The following is a 16,268-nucleotide window of genomic DNA, read 5'->3' as shown; positions in this document are numbered from 1 at the left end:
GCTAGCATATCACCAAAGAAATTTTTTTAATAAAGATCCCTCTATACCACTCATTGTTGTAATATATTATGTAATGTAATAGTACTTGCATACATCACCACATTTAAAAAAATAAATGAAGGCACGTGAGTATTATTGATAAAGAGGCAGTACCCCCTCCACACATTTATATACCCCAACCAGGCCACTGAAGAAGCATTCCTGTTAACCCAGAACGCCTATTTTTCCTTGGGATCTTGAAGGATGAAAAAAAATAAAATAATGGAAAAATTATAAATTAGAGTTTATCAAACCTCAATATAAAGCCACAGAGTTTTAGTCTTCTAAGCATTTGCTGTAACTGTTCCTTAATTCTTTCACATTTTATCTATAATGGTACATATATTAATTCAATAATGTGTCATTGACACAGAAGTGAATTTATATTTTTAAATTTATATTTATATACAGTATTTGCATTGGGTATATACTGAAATAGCCATGCTCTGACACAGAGAAAAAAAATATCTCAGAAAAACCCTGAACAAACTAAGAAAATCAGCAGAGCTTAAAAATGAACTTGTAGAGATAAAAATTTAACCATTTAGAAGTTGTCTGAATTTCCAGCCTCAAAGTCATTGTGTTTCTTCTAGAATACTGCTGTTTAAACAAAGTTTCCCACAGCTAGTTAAAGCGCGCGCGCACACTGGGGCTTCCCCTCAACCCTGGACGCGTCTCTCCACGCCCCCTTCCCTTTCCCCTGCAATGGTATGATCTGCATTTGATCGTAAACTGGAGGTGCCGAGCTGTGACAGCTTCCCCAGCTCCACAGCCATTTGCTACAACCTAAGGCAGTCCGTGTTCAGTGATGCTTTTCTTTTCCCACAGGGGCAAATCGAAGTAGACAGCGAAACCACCTTCAAGTTAGCAGCGCTGGTTTTACAGGTAAGAATCCACCAACTGCCTCTTCCCTGCTCCTTTTTTTTTGTTGGTTTCTGTGAAGTGCCTGCAACTTTGAAACTTTTGCATGGGCCAGTGGCTGATGGATTTTTAAACCAGTTGGTCGTTTGCCAATGAAAAGTGTGAGTCACTGTTTTCTGTTTTAGCGTAGTTCGCATGAGCTATAATGTGATACGAGTATGTCTCAAAGCAAAATGAAGTTTAGACTGCTCTGGGGGAAGACAGTTAAGACCATATTCCTGGGAAAGAGCTCTGTGTTACTTGAATCTGGGAGGCAGCAGTTGTTCCAACAGCTGTAATTTTCATTTAAATTTAGTAACTTTTGTATACATTTTTTTGAGGTTGAGTTAAAGAGCCCTCTAATTCTTAAAGGCACTAGTAGCCTGAAAAACCAAGTGTGTTCCGTGCTGATTTCAAAAGAAAACAAACAGTATGTGCTGATTTACCAGTGTTGTGTTTTAAAAGGTCTGCGTCCAGCCTAAAAAGTGTGCCACTCGAATAGACAGGCATTTATCTCGTGATCTTAGAAACATAAAAGGAGAAATAATCGTCTGTACTTTTTCAGATCTATTTGTCTCTTCTGTTAAGAACTATTTCATGGATACCAGTGTTTTCTTATCAATGCCACATCCTTCTCCACAGTCATAGGGAAAGTGTTCCGTGTATACATTCTTCAAAACAAAATTCAGGGACTTTGGGGAAAACGATCAAGAGTAAAATTCACTCAGCTTGATTAACATAAATAAAAATTGATTATCTATCTTTGTTTTTTATTTCAGGAAGCCAAAGGGGATTACACCAGGTAATGGTTCCTTTTCTGATATTACTATGCAAAATAATCCTAGCTGAATTTTTTTTTGCTATTTTAAATAACAATGGATGCAAAATCAAAAGAAAGTAAATCCCAAGGCAAGAGACCAAGATCTCTTCCTTCTTCAAATAGAGACCTATTCTTTTTGTGAATGAATCCGAGAATGAAGCTTTCTTACAATTTTTCAAGCCAGAGTGACAGTGAATTGTAATCAGAAGCCCTCCAAAGTTCTATTTTCTGTCAATGAAGAAATCTGTAAAAAGCTTTGGTAGCCTATGCTGATTTTTTAAAATTTATGATAATCCTGTGTTTGAAGAGTTATACCATAAACACAAAAAGATTAAATCCTTCAGCTGCTTAGTTAAGGGATTAATAGGGGCTTTCTTTTTGCAGCTGCCCTGAAGGGGCCTCACCCTCCATACACTTGACCTAACAGTTGTATTGTTGCCACTGAGCACTTACGGGTTCTAACTGCCTGACTGGCCACCTCATCAGAGAGTGTTTATATTTGAATTCACCGTTTACCTGCCCCATTCTGTCCTTTTCAGGCAATAGCTGTAGTTGGAGAAGTAGAAACGGTTCAAGTTGGAGGCAAGGCCTCCAGTTAGAAACAGCTCACAGGCCAATGACCCATTGAAAGCCTCACCTCTACCATGTTAATGTTCCACTCCTGGTAAACTTTACCCATAGATTATTTACAGATCACCTAGTACTCATTGCCAGCCAAGTCTTTGAATAGTGTGTTCTTTAACGGACCGATAACCAAATAATGCCTTCCAAGCTTGAAAACTTCCAGTCGTGGAGTAATACTTCTCTTCAGAAACTCCAAGCTCATTGCCCATTCAGTTTGGTAGAATGACTGGGAGCCCGCTTAACACGCCATGATCCACTCGCCACACTCTCCTGTTAGCTCTGTTTTGTGCTATATTATGTAAAAAAAAAATTTCTTCAGTTAGGAAATATGCTTTGAAGGCATCCTAAAAATCAATAAACATCAATTTCTTTTTAATTAAAGAAGATGTTGGGGATAAAAAGAGGATAAATTAGTTTCTAGGTCATTAGCGTTAAGAGCTGCTGTGTTCTCCACTGTTGTCTTTCCTGGAGGAGCCAGATTTCCTAGGAAGATCAGATATGCGAGGAATGCCATCATGTAGGGGGGTGAGTCTGAAGTTGATTTATATATGAGGGATTCAGGGCCAAAAGCTCACACTCTGCAGTCTCTGGACTGCTAACCCTTCCTCCTCCACTTTCTCCTGGTCAAGCATGTGATGGACACCCTCTGAGCCTCATTTCCTCATCAGGAAAATGGCATCTACCCCATAGGACTGTTGTGAGATTAAATGTATGTAAACATTGCCCAGGGCTGTATCTGGCATGTAGCAAGCTCTTCATACACTTTGGCTATTATTATTATTATTATAGTATCATTATTGCCCTCATCATTATAATCATCCTGTCTTGTCTCTTGGCAACCTCTGAAGAGACTTTTGGGACTAAGGTGGATCTGAAGAAGCTGTAATAACGTGGTAGAGGAAACAATAGAAAACAAAGGTTGATTCCACAAACCGTCCTTAGGGGAGATGTCTTGCCTGCAGCAGCAGAAGACTTAGAAGGGACAGTCGTTTGGTAGACCAGACCTTTTAGCCCTAAGACTTCAAGGTTGGTAAGTTAGACTGGCCAAGCCCAAACCAATCCTTTTCCTTAACCTCAGCTTGTTCCTGGTGGTTTCCTGAGTAATTACGAGGCTCAAGAAATGTAGGACATTGTTTTGAAATTGTCTAAACCATGCTGGGTAGTAGAAGGAGTGTGGGACTGGGAATGAAGAAACTAGCAACATGACCCTGAGTGAGCCATTTGTCTTTTCTGGCCTTGGTTTCCTCATCTGTAAATTGGGATTAATGAAAAGAGCGACTTTGCAGGGTGGTTTTGAGGAGATGAATAATGTGGAAGGACTTTGTAAATTATAAGTTGTTTTACAAGCATTAGCTATTGCTGATGAAGGTGCAAGAAAGAGTAAAAAATGTGAACTTTTGTCATTGGGTCAATGTCAGTGTCAATGAAGCAGAATTCTGGTTCATTGCTACCACCCTCTCCCTATCTGATCCCCTTCTCCCCTGTGTGGAGAGGATATATTTTTCATCCAAAGTTTTGTTATAAAAGAAATTTAAGAAGATCAGGCAAAATAAAATACCATGAGGCAAGGTTGTAGTGGTTAGAGGAGAGACACTAGAACCAGACAGACTCACTGAAATCCCAGGTCTGCTATTATTACCTGTGTAATCTTGAACAAGTTTTTAAAACTCTCCAACCTTCAGTTTCTTCATCTGTAAAATGGAATTTATGTTAATAGTATACACCCCATAGGATTGCTATGAGGATTAAATGAATTGATATTTACAAAGTGCTTAGAACAGTCCCTGCTATTGACACTTTAATATTCCATCAAATTGAGGGACATAATTTAGCACTCCCGTGTTGTTTCAAATATGAGTTCTTTCCCATTTTTCACTAATATAAATAATACTGTGATGAACATCTTTGTGTAGTCTGTATTGTGGTTATCTGAGATTATTTTCTTAAGTGACTTTTCTCTGGTGGGAACAAGCAAAGAGAAATTCCTTAAATGAGGCAAAGTGCTAAGTGCTAAAATGGAACTGACACATTCTTGATACCGCTAAATTAAAATAATACAAAATTCATAGCTTTATTCAGTGACATCTCCTGAATGCCTGCTATGTGTCCCTGTCAGTCTAGGCGCTGAGGATGCAGAGATGTGTAGGCAGAAGCCTTCCTTCCCAGGGCTTTGGCATTCTATCAAGGGCTACCTTAGCGGCAATTCTGAATTTCACTTTTCTGTTGGTTTACATGTCAATGGCTGCAGCTCTTAGCTTTTAGAACTTCACTGAGTTTACTCACTGAGGTTTAAATATGGACCAAAAACTGTCCCCAGATACCTTCCTAGACCAGGGCAATGTGGCTTTTCAATTAAAACAGTGATTGAATACCTAATTCTTAAGGCTGCTCTGGTCCACCCCCTCCGTGTGAATATCTCCCTCTTTCTCCAATTTAGCATTTCCAAAGCTGAACTCACCTGCATCCCAGCACCCAGACCAGCTCCTCTTCCACTGTCTCCCCTTAAATGGTGTCACCGTCCTCTTAATCATTTCTAAGGATTTCCCCTTTCCCTTCTCACCCTTTTTCTCCATCTGTCAAACAGCTCCCTTCTTTCCTTCTCTTTATCAGAATGCTCACTTTCTCAGCCCTCATGCCCCTCTGCTCAACCTGACAGTAAAAGTATGTGTGTGTGTATTGTTGGGTTGAGTGCTTTCTCTGACATTATTTAAAAAGTCCATGCCTGATTTCATTCAGTCTCCACCACAATTGTTATCATCGCCATTTAACAAATTAATAGATGGAAAATTTAGGCCGAAAGAGACCATGTCAGATAGCCATTGAGTTCCCAGATCTTTTCTGATTCCATCGCACGCTACCACCTGCACATAGCCCCCAGCTATCTTCCTAAGACATAGATTTGATCATTGTTCTTGACTTCCCAAAATCTCTTACAGTTTCTCATTGCACAGACACACACCCTCGGACACCCTAACCTGGCATTAAGGCTCTACTTAATCTGCATTATACATTTTAATCCCCCATACCCTACTGTTCATACTCCTTAATATCTGTTCATGCCTCTTTTCTCTTTTCTCTACATACCCTGTACTATTTTGCCTTCATGGCTTTGCTCAAACTCTTCTTCCTAGAATGCCTTTAAAAACAATCCTCCCCTTTTTATTTTGCTTCCTGCCATGTTTCCTAAAGAGTATTTTAAGTTAACTTTATCATAACCAGTAGGAAACCTTGCTCTCTGAAAGTTAATTAAAATAGTGGAGTGAGAACTTCCATTTTCTTTAAATAGTTGACAGCCTAAATTTCCAAGTCATCCCTTAAGCTGCAAAGATAACAAGCTACTCAGGTAACACAACACAGACAAACGCAGAGAATTCCTGAAAGCTAACACGTCCAGGAGGCAAGGCTTTATCACTGAGCCAGACACAAATGAATTTGTAACCAGCAAAGCATTTTTTTTTCCTTAAGATCCTAGAAGGTGGAAGTTACCAAGTAACTATGTGATGAGGGCACTTCTACTTGTAATAAAAAGAGTGACTACAATTGACAATTCAGTGCTGGGTCAGAATGAGAGTGTATTGTCACCCAGCTTCGAATTGGGAAGGAATAATTCACAATTTACAGCTGTGCCACACAATGCAGCTATTTCCCATGGGAAAGGAACTTCTCTGGATGCCTGAGAGTAGTTAATGAAGGGAGGGGAAAAAAAATCAAAGACTTTGAAGACCTTCTCCCCCTAGTTCTTACACCTCTGGAGCACTTACAGCTCTAAAATATCTTTCCATTTCCAGGGCCCTTGAAATCAGTTACAGTAATAAAAATAGCAGTTCCCAGGGCTGTGCTGAGCACTTACAGGCGTCAGTGGGGAGGCAGTAGTGTAGACAGGAGCTCTGGAATTTAGCTGCATGTGTTCAAATCCAGGCCCAGCCACTTGCTATGTAACTGTGGGTAACTAACCTCTCTGGAACTGTTTCTTTGTCTCAATAAATATTACGTAGCATTGTTATTGTTATTAATATGTTTACCTTCGCACCAACTCTTGACGATAAGCACTTTTAGTATCCCCATTTTACGGATAGGGAAACTGAGCTTTGGAGCAAGTAAGTAGCTCACTGTCTAGGTCACACGGCTAGAGAGTAGCAGAATCAAGATTCCAAGCTCATGCTCTTTACAGCTGTCAGGAGTCTCCTTTTTTGTATCCCAAGACCAACTTGTAAGAATCATTACCTTCCTTGCTGGCAGAATAAAGAAGACTGACTTGACAGAAGTTAAATGTTTCTGTCTTATTTTAGGCCAGGGCTTTCATGAATCAGCAAAATGCTTTTGTGAAAAAACTGTTGAGAAGTGGCTTTTCTTTCTCCCTGTGAAATGACTCTATTTTAAGACTTAAAGATACAGACAAATTCCTTTGTAAATCAGTTCGGTGCATTAATATTTTATTTATTTTTAATGATTTGTAAATACTTCTAAGTGTTAGGCTGTTTTACATGTTTTACAAACATTAACTCGTTAATTGTCATCTCCACCCTCTGAGGTTGGTGTAATATTATCCCCACATTACAGAGAGATTAAGAAACTTTGTGTGGCATTGTATTTGTGTTACCATATTATGGTATAGCATTTCCCAGTGGCTTGGCTGGATGTTAAGAGATGTTATGTTTGTTTTTTTTTTTAAAGATTTTATTTATTTATTTTTTCCCCCCAAAGCCCCAGTAGATAGTTGTTTGTCATAGCTGCACATCCTTCTAGTTGCTGTATGTGGGACTCGGCCTCAGGATGGACGGAGAAGTGGTGTCTCGGTGCGCGCCCGGGATCCGAACCCGGGCCGCCAGCAGCGGAGCGCGTGCACTTAACCACCAAGCCACGGGGCCAGCCCATAAGAGATGTTATGTTGAATAAACAAACAAGATAATAACAAACAGGGAACCATGGGCAAATAAGTATGGGAAATACCTGGTTAGAAGTTAAACAAAGTTCAAGTCTTTTTCGGTAAGTTTCCACTCTGCTCACATGCATGGCAAATCTCCCAGAAGAAGACACATAAGCAGTGTTTCCCATACTTATTTGTCCCTTAGGTGTGAGCATCTTGCCAGACCAGTGTTCTATGGACTTCACTTTGTAAAGTATAGGTTTATTTATTTGCTGAAAGCTCAGTATTAAAATGTCTTTAAAAGAGAAGCAGTTTGGGGAAGTCTGTTCTTCGTACTCCCTGGCGGATTTATTACTCCCTTCAATTTTAATTCCATTAACTCTTAAGCAGGGTAGACATTTATCAAGTTCTGAACTTGCTTTTTCTGAAGAGCCATGAATTTGGAAAGAACCATCCATCCCATCCAACGGGCACTTTTTCATCTGCTCTAAGCCTAGAATGTTAGCTTGCCCATTATCAAGCATGTGAACCCTCATTTTACAGCTGATGAACCGAGAAGTGACACATCCATGACAATTCAGGTAGTCAAGACCAGACTTAAAGTCTGCAGGTCTCCCTGACTATCTCAGATTTACCATTTTAACTTACACCTGTGTAAGGAGGCCTACATGCTGTCCTGTAGAAGGCAGTGAGGGACAGCAGGGATAATACTGTGCTAAGTGGTGTTATCACTGGAGTGGCCCCGAGTCTAATATTAGTCACTTGAGGAGATAGCTTAAGAGTGAGAAGGCAGGAAATGAGCACTCGGTCGTCAGTGCCCTTGGAATACCTTGCCTTTTTCTCATTGCTCAACCTCATTTATTCTTGTAGATTAAATACCCACCATGAGGGAGGCACTGAACCAAGCAAGGGCTTGGTGAGGGAGGCAGACTGAGTTTCCGGTCTTCCTTTTATTACTGAACCACAGTCATTCTACATCGTTTATAGGAAACACTGGGGAAAGACATAGGCCCTGCATTCAGACGGGCAGGTGTGAGTTTGAGAGAAGCCGTCCTCATCTGATGGTGGTGTGACCTTGAACCAGTGTGAAGCCACCTGAACCTAAGGTCCATTTTTAAGAGGTTTGTTGTGAGGATTGAATGAGATAAAGCACCTTGCAGGGTGCCTGGTACATAATGGAGACTTAGTACCTGGGAGTTCGCTTCTGCTTTCCACCAAGTCCCATCCATTAGAATGAGATGCATTTTTGTTGTTGTATTTTACCGTCTTAGCCATTTTTAAGTGTGCAGTTCAGTGGTAGTAAGTACATCGACGTTGTTGGGCAACCATCAAACACCATCCATCTCCAGAACTTTTCGTCTTGCAAAACTGAAACTCTGTGCCCGTTAAACTATAACACATCTCCCGTCCTCCCCCAGCCTCCAGCAACCACCGTTCTACCTTGTCGTTATGAACCTGAGTACTCTAGGCACCTCATATAAGTAAATGCTATGGTATTTGTCTTTTTATGACTGGCTTATTTCACTTAGCTTAATGTCCTCAAGGTTCATCCATGTTGTACCATGTGTCAGAATTTCCTGTATTTTAAGGCTGAATAATATTCCATTGTATGTATAGACCACATTTCCTTTATGCGTTCATCCATGGATGAACACTTAGGTTACTGCCACTTTTTGGCTCTTATGAATAATGCTGCTATGAACGTGGATATGCAAATATCTCTTTGAGACCCTGATTTCAATTCTTTTGGGAAGAGAGATGCATTTTTTAAGAAGAGTCCCTGGCTTCCAGGTACTTAATTAAATTCCACCATTTATTGGGATAGGGGTGGGGAGAGGGCATAAAAATGTAGGACTGACACCAAATCTTTGTTCTAAATCATCAGATCTTACCTATCAAAATTAGTATTTAAAGAGTCCAGTGCTTACATTAAAAATATTGTTGTAGATGAATGTTTATTGACATGGAAAGATGATTACAATATATGAAGTGTAAAAAAACAGATTACTAATATATATTACTAATTTTTGTAAAAAACATGTATACCAATATATTCAAACACGTGATACACGTATAAAAACTCATCTGTAAGTTATAGCATAGTGCAGTGGCCTCTAAATTTTTTTGTTCATACAGCCCCATTCATTCTCAATATATGTTTACTTTTATTTATTTATTTATTTATACAGTTATACATATGTAGAACTATACCAACATCGTGTAAATTTTTAAATATTCATAAAAGAATAACACGTCAAAAGAGATGAGATAGAGCAACACATTCAAAGAAATGGATACAAATAGATATCATTAGAAGTTCTAATATTTTCTTTCTGCACATGCACAGACCTCCCCACCATAGACACTGTATTGAGTGGGTTCTAAAGTTAGGCAAAGCTGCGTTTGGTTCCAGATTGCACTTCTCACTGGTGAACAATCTTAGTTAGCCAAGTTACTGAACATCCCTAAGCCTCAGTTTCCTCATCTGTAAATAGGGATAATTATAGTTCTTATTTTTTTTAATTGAGGTATGATTGACATATTATATTAATTTCAGGTGTACAACATAATGATTCGATATTTGTATATATTGCGAAATGATCACCACACTAAGTCTAGTTAACATTAGTCACATACATAGTTACCAATTTTATTTTCGTGTGATGAGGACATTTAAGATCTACTCCCTTAACAACTTTCAAATCTGCAGTACAATATTATAGTGTTTTGCACACTGCCTGGTTTGTGGTAGGGGCAGAAAAAGTTAAGCAGTTATCATTGTCATGACTGACAGTTGTCTCAGGATGGTGGTAATAGGAATGTTTACAGTTTTTCTTCTTCTTGGCGTGTTAGTGTGTTTTCACTTATCAACAATGAAAATATAGTGCTTTTGTCAGAATTTTTTCAACTATTATTTTGTATTTTTAAAAAACTCAGAGCTTAGCGCAGTGACTTACAGATCTCCCACACTGTGTCCTCTTTCAGAATGAATGTAAACTTCAGGGAATACTACCCACTTTGCCTAACAGCAACTTCCCAAACCAAGGCTTAAAGCCTTTCTCTGCCATCCCAGAGCAGCGAGCCCATGATTCCCCCCAGCATGTGGGAGGCCCTGTCCAGAACCTGCTGGCTCCCAGGGGCCTGTGTGCCTTTGTGAACAGGCTCATTCAGTTCTGGGCACAGGCGCCCGAGGCTGGGCAGGCAGAAAGGAAGCAATTAAGACAGTAGAAACCTCTAGGGAAAAAGCTGTTGGCAGGGCAGACTTGGTGGGTATGTGACCTGTGCAGTCTCACAGGGTCCCCTGCTCAGAAGGGCCCCACGCTTGGTTTGATGCTCTTCTGTCACCATCTTGAAATTCTTAATGGTTTTTTTAACAAGGGGATGCACATTTACATTTTTCACTGGGCCTCGCAAATTGTGTAGCTGGTCCTGGCAGTTAAAAACCGTAAGGCATTGAGGAGGCTTGGGTGTTGAATGCGTTGTTAAAAGAAGGGGTCCTCTTGTAGGAGTCTAAACAGGTGCTCCATTGAGAAAGGTAGAACCACACAGAATGCTACAAACCAGCTGTTTTGCATATATGTCTGGGTATCTCTTAGCCCTTTCTGATTCCAATATGCATGAGCTCCCAGGTCAGAGGTGTGGGGAGTAACATAATCTCTACCTCATAGGGCTGTTGTGAAAATCGGGAGAGAACATGCATGTCAAGGGGTTGGAACAGTGCCTGGCACCTGGAATACTCATTTCTAAAAGCTTCCTAAGTATTCAGTTCCTTAATCCTTGTATCAACTCTAGGAGCTAGGTAGTATTATTATCCTCATTTTACAGATGAGGAAACTGAGGCCCAGAGAAGTTGCATAATTTGCCCAAGTCACACAGCTGGTAAGATGTGGAGCTGGGATTCAAACCCAGGCCTGACAGTAGGGCTCATGCTGTCACTTCATCATTATGCCCACTGCTCTTACCACTATCTGCTAGGTGCCAGGTACTCTTACATTCTTTATATCATTTTATCCTCAAATTGAAGCTGTTGAGATCTGCCTTCTGCAGATGTGGAGACTGAGGCCTGGTGGCCAAGGTCACGTGTCTGTTCCACATATGGTGGATCTTAGATTTGAACCCTCATCCTTAGAATTTCCACTCTGCCTTTCCACAAGATAATTCCTCAAAAGTGAATCCCAAAGATGTGTAACGGTATCTACTGGACTGGGCTGATAATGCAAATACAGTTAGACACTGGGGAACTCCAGGACCCACGTGCCAGATGATTCTGCATGGCTTGTTTCTGGCAGCAATGTAATGTCGTCTGCACTAGCTCAGACCCTAGAGTCACGCTGGGTTCCAATGCCATCTCAACCTAGAGGAGCTTTATGGATTTCTGCAAGTCTCATCACCTCTCTAAGTCTCAGTTTTTCCCTCTGTAAAATGGGGATGGTAATCTTACCTGTGGAAAAGGATTGTTATGTGGATTATGTAAAGTAACCCACATCACATGCTTAATTCATTGCCTAGCATGTTGTAAGTATTCCAAACTGTTAAGCTATTTTGCTCTTTAGCTTTCAGAAAAGAAAACTTTTGCCTGTGTTTGAATAGAAGACAGTACTTTTGTTTGTTTTGATAGTTCTTAGCAGTTCACACAGCTCATTTTCAGACTATTATCTCATTTAGACTTGAAGATGACCCTGTGAGGAAAGGAGTTTCATCTCCACTTTACAGAAAACTAAGGCCTTGATTCCACCAGTTAGCGGCAGAATCAGGCTAGGAATCAAGGCCTTTGCCTTTCATAGCTTAAGTGTTTTGCATTTCAGAACACTTTGCATTTCACACTTTAAATACTTGATGCAAGTAAATAAAAACAAAAAAACCACCAAGTTCCACCTTAATGTATCTTAAATAGCTACTAACACCACAGTGAGGATCAATCCTATGCAGGAAGTAACTCTCTTGACCTATTTGGGTTCTCAGTTTCTTTCTCCAGGAGTGAACTGGGCCATAAAAATTATGCCCATCACTGCTACTTGGTACTAAGATGAAACTCAGCTTAATTGGGCTTTTCAGATAGCAGATGGTTAAGACATTTGTATATTTGGTATTCGGTATGAATAGAAAGTAACACGACATGAACTTCTACTCCTCAAAGATCAAAGCATCCAGAGTCTACCTGAGCTAAGGGATGGCATTTTGGGGAAGGCCTTTTTTTGTTGTTGTTGTGAGGAAGATTCACTCTGAGCTAACATCTGTTGCCAGTCTTCCTCTTTTTTTTTTAGCTTGAGGAAGGTTGTCACTGAGCTAACATCTGTGCCAATCTTCCTCTATTTCGTATGTGGGTCACTGCCACAGCGTGGCTTGATGAGTGGTGTAGGTCCACACCTGGGATCCGAACCCATGAACCCAGGCTGCCAAAGCAGAGCGCGCTGGATTTAACCACTACACCACAGGGCTGGCCCCTGGGGGAGGACTTCTGTGTTCCCTCACTGATACACATTTCAGTGCCTTTTGATTTGGTTCAAGAAACACTGAGTGGCAACATAACACATATTCAATCTTATTATCTGTGTTCAAATGGCTGATGTGGTTAATCCAGTTTTTGTGTGATCAGGAAGGACACAGTGAGTCACACATGCAGGAAGAAGGGATAAAGCTTGGGGGATCCCAGTTGACCATAAATAATTTTCACTTGTCTGGTAGGATCTTTCCTAGGAGAGGAACAGATTTCTTTTACTTTATATTCTTTTGTAGGAATACACTGTCTGTATTGATTATTTTTTTCATGTGCCGTTTCTTCTAACTCTAGATTTGTATGAGAGAGAATTTTTTTAAATTGTGGTAAAATATGCGTGACATAAAATTTACCATCTTAACCATTTTTAAGCATGTAGTTCAGTAGTATTAAATATATTCATATTGTTGTACAGCCAATCTTCAGAACTCTTCATCTTACAAAACTGAAACTCTATGCCCATTAAACAGCTCCCCATTTCCCCACCCCCCAGCTCCTGACAACCACCATTCTCCTTTCTGTCTCTATGAATTTGTAAAATATTTTTATTTTAAATATTAACAGATTTTCATGTTAACCTGCTTCCCAGGCTAAGTCATTCTTGTGGATTGTATTTCTTCTAAAAGAGTTGAAGGTTCAAAGTAGACAGGATTGGCATCCTCAGCGAGCTGGCTAACATTTAGAAAAATCTCTCATCACATTTTCATTATTATTAGAAATACTTTAGACTTAAAAACAAAAGTTTTTGACAGTTGATCCCTATCAGGCATGCAGATGGACGAAATAATTTGTCCTCTGTTACAAGTGAGGCCACAGACAAAAATTTAATAGCACAAGAATTCTAGCTGAGAGGATACTGTGTTTTCCAGAACACAAGCAGATTTCTTGCATCTTTGGTAGAGTGCTGAGATAAGCAGGGTCTGACAAATTCCACAGATTCGTCATGATATTGAAGAGCAAGTTTCAAGGCTGAACTTCTCCCAGTTACTGTGGATTCTGTTGAACCCAGTCCTAAAACTGCTTACAACTTGGGACTTGGCAAGTTGCTTTCAAAGTTCTGCTGTGTGGTTTGCTACCAACCCTTAGGGTTGCCAGATTTAGCAAATAAAAATATTGGATGCCCACTTAAATTTGAATTTCGGATAAACAATGAATAATTCTTTTAGTGTAAGTATGTCCTAAATATTTACTCTGGCAGCTCTAACCTAGATCGCCCACTGGGGATTCTTCTCAGTGGTAATAATCCCCTCCCAGCCTGGTCCGAAAGTGGCTGAAATAAAGTATTTGGTAAAATCTTTGGTTTCATGTGCTATGAGCGGAAAGGAAAGAATACATTTATTGAATATAGGCAGATGCCTTTGGCAGTCCATTGTCATCTTCCCAAGAACACTGTAAGACAGGTCACTATTCTTATTTTTATAATGAAGAAACCGAGGCTCACAAAGTTTAGCTTATCTAAGACCACAAAACTCCTACAAGACCTGGAGACCTGGGACTGAATCCAGTTCTCAGTCTAAACCTCATTACTGCAAATCACAGGTCTAGGGCCAACTGGTTGGTTGATTTATTTCTAAGTATGTGGAAGCTTTGCAGGAGCCTGCATCTAAATCCTGGCCACTCGGTACCAGCTCTGGTGGGACAGTGGGCAGCTAGCTGGGTGACCCCTCTCAACCTCAGTTTCCTTATCTGTAAATTAGAAACAGCACCTACATGTAGGTTCGCTATGAGGATTAAATGAGTTCCTATTAGTAAAATGCAGAGTACTCCTCTACCACACTGCACATGCCCAGGACAGTCTCCTTTAAAGCCACAGAGTTTCTTTCTTTTTTTTTGGTGAGGAAGATTAGCCCTGAGCTAACATCTGTCGCCAATATTCCTCTTTTTGCTGAGGAAGACTGGCCCTGGGCTAACTTGCATGCCCATCTTCCTCTACTTTATATGTGGGACGCCTGCCACAGCATGGCTTGGTAAGTGGTAAGTAGGTCCGCACCCAGGATCTGAACCTGCGAACCCCAGGCCACAGAACCGTGGCGAGGCTGGCCCTTAAAGCCACAGAGTATCTTTTATTGTCCTGTGAAGGAGCTGAGAGGCAGAGGCAGCCTAAAAATGTGTGCTCAGGGGCTGGCCCCATGGCTTGGAGGTTAAGTGCGTGCGCTCCGCTACTGGCAGGCCGGGTTCGGATCCCGGGCGTGCACCAATGCACCACTTGTCCGGCCATGCTGAGGCGGCGTCCCACGTATAGCAACTAGAAGGATGTGCAACTATGACATTCAGCTATCTACTAGAGCTTTGGGGAGAAAAAGGGGGAAAAGAAAAAAGGAGGAGGATTGGCAATAGATGTTAGCTCAGGGCTGGTCTTCCCCAGCAAAAAGAGGAGGATTGGCATGGATGGTTAGCTCAGGGCGGATCTTCCTCACCAAAAAAAAAAGAAATGTTTAAACAGAGTGGGGAGGAAATTCCAAGAATGGAAAGACCCTGTGACTTGGGAGTGGCGGGGGTGGGGGGTGAGGTCTGGCCCAGCCAGCCTGGCTTTTCCGGCTCCTCCCCCTCCTCCTCTCCACCTCCTCTTCCTCCTCTTCACCTTCTGCTGCTCCAGCCTTGCAGTCCTGAGAACTAGCCAACCAGCCGCTGGTCCTCTGGATCCAGCGCCACCTTCCTGCAGACAAGGCCTCTGGTAAGTCTTCAAACGTCGATGGGCTGTGTTTTCCCTACCTGTGAACTCAGGGGTTGGACCCGATGAACTTAGCTGGCTTACCGGACTGCCGGGGTTTGGTCTGGAGGGGTGGAAAGAGAGGAGGGCACTTCATTTTAGCTATTATGACATTAGCTCAGTCTGCAAGCAGTTTTTCTAAACTAATTATTTGCGGTAATCAGGAGTGAGCATCAGACGTTGGGTGGGCTTGAGCCCTAACTTTCTGCCTTTGCATATGATTGACTATGAATGAAAGTGTCAGCTGGTTTCCTGCTTTCTCCATCTCGTTGTCCCAGGCCTCGGCAGGGGTAGAGATCTTACTGTGAATTTTTTGATTCAGTTTTAAAAAATTGGGTATCAGGAATATCTTGTGTGGTTTAAAAGGAGCCTTTGTTGGGGCATTGGGCTTCTCACCTGACGTGGGACTTAGGTGAATTTGGATGCCCCGTTTTATAATTCTGCTGAAGATGACTGGGGTCTGATTTTGTAGCTCTTTTAAAAAAAAAATTTAAGACTACATTTGATATCTTTGCTGTTAGAGGACAACTATAGACTGTAGTTGGTTTGGTTCAAGGAACCCTGAATGATGACACATATTTAGGCTTGTTATCTGTGTTCAGATCTCTTATGCGGTGTAATCCAGGTTTTGGCTAATCCAGATTAATCTAGTTTTAAAAAGCAGCCTGTCCTCACCCAAGAAACAAAGGTTTTAGTAGACTCCATCAGTGGCCACCATAATTATAAATTCTGAAGCCGCAAGTTAAGCTGACAAAAGTCTTCCCTTCCCTCCGCATTTTCTGTCCTCTCTCTGTGGAATCCTGGAGGAATG

At 41.0% G+C, this 16,268-nt stretch overlaps 1 protein-coding gene across 4 annotated transcripts in view; it reads left to right on the top strand.

The window, feature by feature from the left end:
• FRMD4B (FERM domain containing 4B) overlaps positions 1-16,268 on the top strand; it is a 311,911-nt gene that overhangs the window by 240,418 nt on the left and 55,225 nt on the right. For all 4 annotated transcript variants that reach the window (XM_058562852.1, XM_058562834.1, XM_058562843.1 and 1 more), the window contains 2 exons: positions 868-924; positions 1,719-1,741. In XM_058562852.1, coding sequence (XP_058418835.1) covers positions 868-924; positions 1,719-1,741 — 80 coding nt within the window. The remainder of the gene's footprint in view (positions 1-867; positions 925-1,718; positions 1,742-16,268) is intronic.

The sequence above is a fragment of the Diceros bicornis genome, chromosome 2 (assembly GCF_020826845.1).
Source record: "Diceros bicornis minor isolate mBicDic1 chromosome 2, mDicBic1.mat.cur, whole genome shotgun sequence".
In the NCBI taxonomy this organism is placed as follows: domain Eukaryota; kingdom Metazoa; phylum Chordata; class Mammalia; order Perissodactyla; family Rhinocerotidae; genus Diceros; species Diceros bicornis.
This window is presented reverse-complemented; position numbering and strand designations above follow the sequence as displayed.